The sequence below is a fragment of the Solanum stenotomum genome, chromosome 7 (genome assembly GCF_019186545.1).
Source record: "Solanum stenotomum isolate F172 chromosome 7, ASM1918654v1, whole genome shotgun sequence".
Lineage (NCBI taxonomy): Eukaryota > Viridiplantae > Streptophyta > Magnoliopsida > Solanales > Solanaceae > Solanum > Solanum stenotomum.
The window spans coordinates 51,790,474-51,801,211 of record NC_064288.1 but is presented as its reverse complement, the minus strand read 5'-3'; the positions used below and the strand labels follow the sequence as shown (position 1 = coordinate 51,801,211).

At 34.5% G+C, this 10,738-nt stretch overlaps 1 protein-coding gene across 1 annotated transcript; it reads right to left on the bottom strand.

Moving 5' to 3' along the window:
- Positions 1–5,855: 5,855 nt before the first annotated feature.
- LOC125870014 (transcription factor SRM1-like) lies at positions 5,856–6,917 on the bottom strand. Its single transcript, XM_049550386.1, has 2 exons — positions 6,607–6,917; positions 5,856–6,495 (listed from the first exon to the last, which is right to left on the bottom strand). The coding sequence occupies exons 1-2, from the start codon at positions 6,915–6,917 to the stop codon at positions 5,856–5,858; spliced, it is 951 nt and encodes a 316-aa protein (XP_049406343.1).
- Positions 6,918–10,738: the final 3,821 nt, after the last annotated feature.

The window sequence follows — 10,738 nt, the reverse complement described above, 5'->3', positions numbered from 1 at the left end:
ACAACTATCTAAGATGTTTCTTAAAAATATAACACAATATGATATGATTAATGACACTAAAATATCCAACAAAAATAATAATAATGAAATCGCGTAAAACAAATATTGCAAATTAACAAGTCATAATAAAAATGATCATAATTTAAAAGTACTAAATCATGCTAAAATTAAGTTTAATAAGTATTAGTTACATGACTAAATATTAAAGGAAATTAAAATTAGATTATGTATTTTAATTGTCTAAACCAATGTAAAACTAAAGAATAAATATTCAATATTATTGTCATTCTTAGTGTTGAATTGATTTTCTTTTTGCATTAATATTAATTTGATTTTGATTTAAGCTTTATTATAATTACCAACATTTGTGGACTATAATCGTTATTGGCTCATTCATAATTCTAAGTTTCAAATTTGAAATAATATATTAAAAGATAAAAACTATGAAAAAGTATAAGAAATATTTAAAAATTATATCAAAGTAAATATTTTTATGTATAAATAAAATTTTAAAATTATATATATAATGTCGGGTTGGTTTGGTCTCGGGTTGGTTTTTTTAGTTAAAACCAAACCAACCCAAATATAGTCGGGTTTTTTTTTTTAAAACCAAATCACTAGTCGGGTTTTTTTTTCAGGTTGACTCGGTTTGCGGTTTGGTTCGGTTTTCAGTTCGATTTTGTACACCCCTACTATATATGTAGACCTTACCCCTACTTTGGGAGGAAGAGAGGTTGTTTTCAATAGACCCTCAACTCAAGGAAATGCCTATCAAAGCAGACCAAAAAAGAGAAGATTTGTGTAATCTCACAACTGAGGTTTAGGGAGGGTAGAGTCTACATAGACCTCACCCTTACCTTTATAGGTTGAGGGACTATTCCCTATAGACCCTCGGCTCAATGATAAACATATCAATCAGATCGAAAAAGGAAATATTTACAAAACCAAAAAAAAAAATTAAACAAAGAACATACTGAGTGTAATCTCATAAGTAGGGTCCAGAGAGGATAGATTGTACGTAGACCTCACCCCATCCTTGGGAGGGAGAGAGTTATTTACAGTAGACCCTCAGCTCAAGGAAAACATATTAAAAGAAGATCCAAAAAGGGAAGATTTACATGACCAAGACAACAAACGAAAAAAGGAATGCCATAAAAGATCATACTTTTTCCCTTCATAGAACTAGTGATATCTCTATAAATATTATTCGATACATCCTCGGCCTAAGGATAAGCATGTCAAAGCAGATCAAGAAAAGGGAAGATTTACAAAACCGTGGCAACAAATCCAAAGAAGATCTTACTTTTTCATAAAAGTCATATCTATATAAATTCATTTTCATAACACAAAGCATGTTAAAGAAGATTAACGTAAAATGTCGGCACAACTGGGGCAGAACCTGATGATCAAAAAGTACTACAGTCAAAGAAAGATTTTGGATGAATCAAACTACAGTGATAAGGTTTATCATCTATGTATACAAGTATTCAACCGAAAGGAAAACACACACACACAGTGTTGCAATTCTAAAGAGATTAATTTCACACCTGCGATTTTACAGCAATTCTAAAACTTATTATTGTACTTGTTACTTCAACCTAAAGTGTTGCAAAAGTTTTCTTAAATAGACACAATATGAAAAATCTCCAATCGTCTGCAAAACCAAAAACTTACAATTCAACCACATAGTAAACCTAGTTCATATCCTCTCCACATCCATCTCTTCCACTCTATTTTTATATAGTCAAAACTAAAGATCTAATTTTATAGAAACATAAAGACATAATCTTCAACAGATTGTGGTTAGATCTCACTAAAATTAAAATCTAAAGCCAAAAAACACAACATAAGAAAGATACAACGTAGTAAGGTTCACACCACGAAAGATTTTTCATTCACAAAAACTCCTATAAAAGTAGAGCTCAACACTAACCTCGGTGTGAATCAAGTACTGAAATGCTTTGACTATAATGAAAGTAAATGGAAGAGGAAAAAAAAGGGTATGGACTATTTAATAGAAGATTGAGATTACAGTAATCAAGTTTCAAAAATTCAGGATAAGAACAACCTTAAAACAAGATACAATAACCAAAAAAATCAAAACAAAGTAAAAAAAAAAAGTCAAGATACTGAAATGCCATTAACACTTTTGTCTTTTGCCTAACATGAAGAGAATAGCAGAAGAAAAGTATAATTGGAGAACCCTTCTGCTAGCCCAAGACCATTAACTAAGATTGGAAGATTCAACTAAAGAAGAGGAAGCTAGAAGGGAGAAAGAGTATTTTGGATAAAAGAACTTTGTTATAGAAGAAGACTATTTGAATTGGGTTTTTCTTAGGTTGTATACAAATGACTAAGGTCACCCCTATTATACTTGTGTGGGATGGTTCTAGATATTACATCTAGAATATTCTATCATTTACTACAAATATCTAACTCTCTAGAATGTCTAGATATTTCTTCAAGGCAACTTCTGTAGAATATCTAGATATTTCTTTAAGATAATTATTCCAGATACTAGACTAGACTATTCTAGAAACTATACTAGAAAAATCTTTGATATTCCAAAATTCAACTTTATCTTTTTTTCACATAACATACTTGTCTTTTCCTTAAATTCCTCATGTTTGTGGGGGTATGGATATCCAGTAATAGAAATCCATGGTCATTTGCACATCTAGTATCATTTTGAGTGATTGCTCATCTTTTGTACCCATTTAAGAAATTTGTGTGAAAAAAAATCTTGGACTATAATATACCGTCCTACCTAAAATAGCTGAGCAGTTAACTTGAATTTTACATCAAGCACCTATAAGATTCACATTCAAATTCAGTAAACTACAATTTGATAACTTGGGAGCACAATTTCAGCCAAACTTCTAGTACATTCATGCAAGCAGAAAACTTTACTCAATACAAAAGTTAATGAATTGAAAATCGAATTGTATGGATCTAAGCAAACCAACCCAATAACAAAAAGATGTCTGGTGGTGAAAAGATAACAAGTTAATTATTTTATCTCTACAAAAAATTAATTTGAGAAGATGAAAAGAACCTTATTTTTTTATATCAACCATGCAAACCAACATGAGTACTAAGTTATGTTTAGCTTTGAAGTCATAAAAAAACACATCAAGTTTACTAAAGCAGAAAAACTAAAAGACCGTTATTTTTCTAAAACTGAGAACAATTCCTTATTTTACGTTCAACTCAACTCTCTTGAGCTGAAGCAACCAAATGCAGAACGATACTACTCCACTAGTCAGTTCATGCATACTTCCAAGAATGACAAGGTACATAGCAATCGTTCCTTATGACAAGGTACATGTAGATCAATTGTTCCTTATGAAAGGCATCAATCATGTCTAGACATTTCATTGTAATAGTTGGGCTCAGTTATTTGTAAAAATTACTTTTGAACAATGTTCTAAATATATAGATCACATGCTCCAGCCATGGAAACAGCCACGTAGGCTGTCTACACCATACTCCTTAGGGTGCATCCCTTCTTCGGGCCCTGCTAATGCAGGATGATTTGTGCACCGGGAAGCCCTCTAATGTTCTCTATATATGTGGAATGTTCTATTTGTTGCTTGTGATTCCCTAGGATTTCAACTCTTCTTCTAACTCATTAATCATTACATGGTAGTCTAGTTTGTTTCTAGAAGGAGTACTTTCTAAATGCCTGGAATTTTGAATTTTTAAGTCCTATTTTCTATCTTGATGGGTAGTAGTCTCATCAAAAATTGCAAAAGAAATACAAAAAAACATGCACCTGTGTCGACTGTTGTCTTGTTAAACCGTATTGCCGACTATGGGACCTTATGTACTTTTGAAAAGAGAAAGTTATGTTGCATATAGATCTATTTTGGACTTCTGATATCTGTGATCTTTGCATCCTTTCTTATTTGGAATGCAGTATAGAATAATTAAGCACTTTTTTTTTCCTTTTTCTGAGCTATCTGTATTAGCCGCTTTTAGTATATGTACACACTCAAAAGTGAGTAATCATTTGTGTTGGTACTCAATCTGCTGATGCATAGTAGCAATATTATCTTGGTACTCCACTTATAGATGCATTCAGATTAGTTGCTTCAGTTGTGCCCCTCCTCATTCGAGGGTGTTTCCGTTCTCCATATCTCATTTTCAATATTCCCACTCACAGTGTTAAAAGCAATTTTCTGGTGGCCCAAGAGTACACTAGTTTTCCCATCACAATGAGGTACATGGGCTGACATCGGTTTCTTTTCAAGAAGTTTCTTAACATTCCAGACCGTGTGGTGTCTCAGAAAAACAAATCCAGTCTTCTTATTTATACTTGAAGTGTGTATTGCTTTTATAGTCTTACAATTTGATTGTGTTTTAACATTAGTTGATACTTATCATTTGCTTTATAAAATGAAAAAGTTGAACCAGAGAGTACTTATTCTGTGACATCTCTTACAGATTGCAATAACACAATACCCGATGGTCACAACCCCAAAAGGAAAGCACGACACAATACCCGATGCATCTAATTTTGACTGCACGAAGCCGCGAACCACATAAATCTGCCTACCCATTGATGATATATTATTTCATGGTCTGAAATGTAAATTAAACATTTTAAAATCATCTTTAAAAATTAGAATAGTAATACCTCACCAAGAAGGTAGATGAATTGCTTAGCCAAGACTATCTCGACCTTAGCTCTTTTTTTTTCTATTTAGATTCCTGTTCGTGGGCAACTAGACCATCAAAGGGAATAAAGTCCTATGGATTTTAGTATGTCATTTATGACAGGAAATTTCATCCTTTACAAAATTAGGTGAAGCCAACAAAATTAGATTTTTTAGAATCTTAAGTTCAGCAAGGAAGTTCCTCCAACGTTTCAATGTATTAGGTGTAGTCAGACAACATTGTCAAAGATTGTAGATCTAGGCATGATTGTAGGGATATACTAGATTTATTTGCGAGAAGTTTGATGTGTTTCCACGAGAGAACACTTTTCTATCTCTGACTCAATGGGTTCATATGCAGTGCATTCCCCACACGTTTATGGTGGAAACAGAACCATGGGTTTTAAAACTACTCTGATGCTAATTTGTAATGGAGTGGTCATACTTGTCTCAACTTGTAAAATGATTGCATGTTTTATGGATCGTAGTTCCTACCGGGAGGGAGGGGAGGGGGAGGAGGGTGACAAAGTTGTACTATGTTGATGATAAGAATAATGAATTTGTATTTTTTTGGTTTAACCACCTAGTATACAAAGCTCAATGCCGTTGATTCCATTCACACTGGATAACCCCCCCGGAGGATAAAACATTTCCGTTGAAAAAAGGTTTGTATTTACCTATTGTTAAGGATAAAAAGAGTGTCCTTTATACGCAACAGGACAAGAGTTTATAGGTCTACCATGGGCAAATAAGAGCACGTCGAACTATCATTCTTTACTTCCAGGATAAACCAATCGGTATATATAAGAAATAGCTTATGCCACTCATATTTCCTCGCATTGACAAATTAAAAGATGCTTGGATATGAGTTTCTTGTGTAAACAACAATCGGCTTCCGACAGTCAGTGGACTTTAAAATGATCAAATTGATCCCTAATGTATGGGGGTTGTACTACTTTAGTCCTTCATACGTATCATGTAACAGAAAGTCCTTAATGCACAGAAAAACTTTTTGCTAATGTTTTTTTACAAAAAATATTTCAACCAAAATCCACCTGTCTAGCAATACTGTCTAAAGCAGATAAATAAGAGCAATATTGTCTAACATAATTGAATTAAGTCTTCAAAAAACAAGTGCAGCAAATCAGAGCTTCTGATCTGTGAACAGATCATGCAGATTAAAAAGTGCCTTCATCATCAACGACGAGTGTCTAAACTGCGCCATACTCCATCACCAAAGTAAGATGAGGGGGAAAAAGGAGGTAACTGAGCTGGAGCCTCCCCTGCAGCTGCATAACCGGACATTCTGGTCTGAGCAGTTGGTGCTATCCCAGCATCAGAAGTTGGTGCCATCCCAACATCAAAAATCAAATCGATATCATTGTCTTTGTCCATGGGGTGACTGAGTAATGCTTCAAGTTCACTCCCAATTCTAGGGATAGAATGACCCGAAGTTTCACTGCAAGCATCAACATTCACAAAAGCATTTTCGCCTGAGAGCTCTCCTCGGACTATTGCTGTCATCTGCTCAGCATTGGTGCTTTCTCGATGACACATGCTCTCAGTGCTAGTGTCCGGCACTGCTTGTGATCCCTCGCAAGCAGGTCCAATCATGTCCACAGTGATTGGAACTTGGGAAGTACCACCGAATTCAGCATCCATGCCAGTTATATCAAGAACACTTGGTTTTGCTCTTGCTCTTCTGTTCCTTTTCTTGTTGGCTTCAATGCGCTTGAAATACTTCTGGGCATGGATAGCCACTTGCATTGCGGTTCTTGGCCTAGATATACTTCTCCAGTCACCTTTTCCATATATATCTATGCCCCGGAGAAATGACCTATAGCAGGAAAGATAGAGAAATAAGTTATTATCCCAAAAAAACATTAAAACATAAAAATGACCAGACTCCTAAAAAAGACGAGCAAATAAACCCTCAAAAACTGTACACAGGAAACCAACCTGTGTTCCTATCCAACGAGTCCCTCTTCGCCATTCAACATCTGCTTTCGTATTTTGGTTGGCATTGCTTTGCATTTCTGGATTATTAGGTAATGGAGCACCTCTAGAATCGATGGCATCGATATCTTCTAAGAGTATATTATAGTGATCCTTGATCTCATCAACTGTTTTTCCAGGAAGTGCTTCTTCCATCTTCATGAGTAGATTGTTATCGTTAAAGTATATCGCTAGGATATTCTCAAAGATTTTGTCCTCCTCCCTAGTCCAGAAGGTGCTATTGCATGTCCGATCGGTGCTCATTTTCCTTTTTAGATCTACAAGGAAAGATTAAGCATGAAAAAGGAAAGTACTTGAAGAGGATTCAGAAAACGGACGAGTGTCAATATATGACAAAAGCAACCATAAACATCGGACATCTAAAATAAGATTTTTTGTAACCCCTGACATTTAGTAAACAAAAACAATCGCAACAAGACATGTATTCCTTTCAATCAGCTATGGATACTAAGAGAAGTAATAAGTGACTGGTAAAACGAACAAACATGAAGATACAAGGGGTATACTACCCACATAGGTTCCTAGAGATACGAAGCATATTATGAAAGCATCTTCGTTCTTTACCTTTTCTAATGGACGTAAGGTTTTATACTAAGAAAGAAGACTAAAAAGAAGAAAACTATTTGTCTGAAGATAAGAAAAAATTATATCATTGAAATATATATTTTTGTTCTTGTTAGTGACGCAAAATAAAAGATCTATGGCCTTGTACCACAAAACGGGAAAGAAATCATGCCAATCCAACATATGTTATCAAAAGAAATCAATCCTCATTTGTTAAGAGTTTCACGATAAAAACATTATTCTAGAGTAATACCTAAACAACTTTCTCTCCTGAAAAAAATAGAAATTTAACAAGACGAATGTAAGCAATATCAAATAGGAAAGTGTCATTTCGTATTCCTTCATAATCTACCCCAGAATCCAAGAGTAAGTCAATTATTATGATACTATCAATACAACCTCTCCGATATCTTCTTGTTACATTTATACAACTTGAAATAGCAAATGGAAAAATAAAAACCCATATTCCCTTGTCATGCGATCTAACTAATTAGAATTAGTGGATGTGCAATGACAAATTATATCCAAGACAACAAATCAAAATGAAAGCTATACAACTTCTTATTTCTTTTTTTTTTGAGAAACACTCAAATCTCCATACATTAACTTTCAACAACGGAAAGCATTTTAAAGAAGAGTCCCTGGAAAAATGTTGACAAATTTTTTCTCTCCTAAGTAAAATAGAAACAAGATGAATCTCATGATATTCATCTCTTCAGAATTAATCTACCTCAAAACAAATATCTAAATTAATCATTTTCTGATTGTTTGCAAATTATTGTTCATTTAAATGGAAGATTTATAGAACCAACAACAACATATCCAATTAATCTCATAAGTGAATTCTGGGTATAGTATAGTGTACGTAGACCTTACCCCTACCTTGGGAGGTAGAGAGGTTGTTTTTCAATAGACCCTTGACTCAAAGAAAAGCCTATCAAAGCAGATAAAAAAGAGAATATTTGTGTAATCCCACAAGTGAGGTTTGGGGAGGGTAGAGTCTACAAAAACCTCATGACACTTACCTTCGGAGGTAGAGGGACTATTCTGGATAGACCCTCGGCACAAGAAAATAAAAATCAAATCAGATCGGAAAAGGAAATATTTACAGAACCAAAAAAAAAAAATCAAAGAACATACCCTGTGTAATCCCACAAGTGAGGTGTGGTAGGATAGGTAAAGAACTATTTACGATAGACCATTAGCTCAAGGAAAACCATATCAAAGAAGATCCAAAAAGGAAAGATTTACATAACCATGACACCAAGCCAAAAAGGAAAGCCATAAAAGATCTTACTTTTTCTGTATACATTAGTTTGGATAGATCCTTGGCCAAAGGATAAGCATGTCAAAGAAGATCAAGAAAAGGAAAGATTTACAGAACCGTGACAACAAATCAAAAAACAAATCCAAAAAAGATCTTTCTTTTTTCATAAAAGTCATTATCTCTATAAATTAATTGTCATAAACACAAAGCATGTTAAAGAACATTACCGTAAAATGCCGGCACAACTGGGGGAAAAACCTAATGATCACAAAGCTAAGCACAGTCAAAGAAAACTTTTGGATGAATCAACCTACAGGACAAGTATACAAGTATTCAAACACACACATACACATATATATAATCAAGAAAAAGAACTAGAGAATTTTGGGCACAGAGATTAATTTCACGTCTGTGATGTGTCCTTACAGAAATTCCAAAGCTTATTGTACTTGTTACTTCACCAAAATATTTCTTTTAGGGCATTTCATCAATATTTAAGGAGATAAACATATCAACAAAAGTTAGGCCTGGGCGTAGGGGGGTGTTAGAGTGGGTAAAAAGTCCCACATTGGTTGAGGAATGGACTGGTGGTCTCCTTATATGGACTTGGACAAACCTCCCTTAATAAGCTAGCTTTTGAGGTTGAGTTAGACCCATGTATCATATCTTTACAACCCACTCTAACACCCCCCTTCACACCCAGGCCCAACTGGGGCGTGGACTGGGAGCCCAAATGGGAATGAACATGACTCTGATACCATGTAAAGATATGGCACCGGGACCTAACTCAACTCCCAAGATCTAGCTTTTGGGGTTGAGTTAGGCCCAGGTGCCATATCTTAACAGTCACTTCTGATCAACTATTTCCATGAAGATTTTTTTCGACTTCTTTGTTATACTTAAAATCTCTCTATGACATATTTTTTGTGCAACAAAAACAAAAATTAAAAAAATATAGCACTTTAAGATTTCAGAGGAACACTTTGCATTAAGATAAAATATTCTTGACAATGTAGTGTATGTATCAGAAATACTGAAGTAACCGAATAATCATATGTAAGTTTAATAAAATAGTTCAATCCCGTGTGAAGCACGTGTAATTTACCTAGTATCAATAAAAACCAAATCTGAAAAATATCAGTCATTCAAAACATGCCACATCAGTACTTAATTATGTTTAGATTCCAAAAAGCAAGAAAAAGGAATCAAATTATCAACCAGAAAATCTAAAAGACCATTGTTTTTCTCAAACTGAGAATGGTTCCTAATTTTCAAGTTTCACTCAATTTTCTTGAGCTTTGCTAAAACAATTGTGAAATAATAATAATAGTAACAATAATAATGAATGAAAGATCCCTAAGAACTATAAATGAACAGGCTGGTGCAATAAGGCTCTCGTTATGTGTAGGATCCGAGAAAAAATGTCGAGTTATAAGGTTTTGTAATAGCGCGTTAAAACTCTCGATATGTGTGAAATTTGGAAGAGAGTCAAAGACCACAAGGATCTTACTTTTATCTCGTAGATAGAATAAAATTAGAAATTAAAAAATATATTTTTATACAATATGTTAGGTTTTTTGTGTTCTATATTATCTATGGGCATATAGAACAAACCTAACGATCGATAACCAATTCTCCAATGTAATGGTAGTCCACCTCTATATGCTTTGTGTTTACGTGTTGCACCAGGTTTGTGACTATTTTAATCGCACTAGTGTTATCAACATGTAACAATGTGGGAGATGTAATAACGACACCAAGGTCAGATAATAGCCGTTGTAGCCAAACAATTTTTGAACCTCCTATCGACATAGTACTATACTCAGCCTATGTAGATGATTTAGACGTACGGGATTGTTTCTAAACATGCACCAACCAGTAACATAGCGTTGTGAATAGGGACAACCAGCCCAATCTGCATCAGTATATCCTTCAAGGTGTATAGAAGAATCAGAACCGAAAAGAACACCTTGACTCATAGAACCAGGAATATACCGAATGGCATAGAGTAATGCAGTGTGATGTATGTAGTAAGGATTAGCCACAAACTGACTTAGAACATGTACTGCATATGAGATGTTTGGTCTTGTCATAGTGAGATAAACTAATGATCCCACCAACTGCTGGTATAATGTTGGATCATTGAATGGTTCTCTATCTGTCACGCCCCGAGCCTACACCCTGGACGTGGCCGGCACTCGAAGACCATTGCTGGTCCCCAAGCAAACCCTCA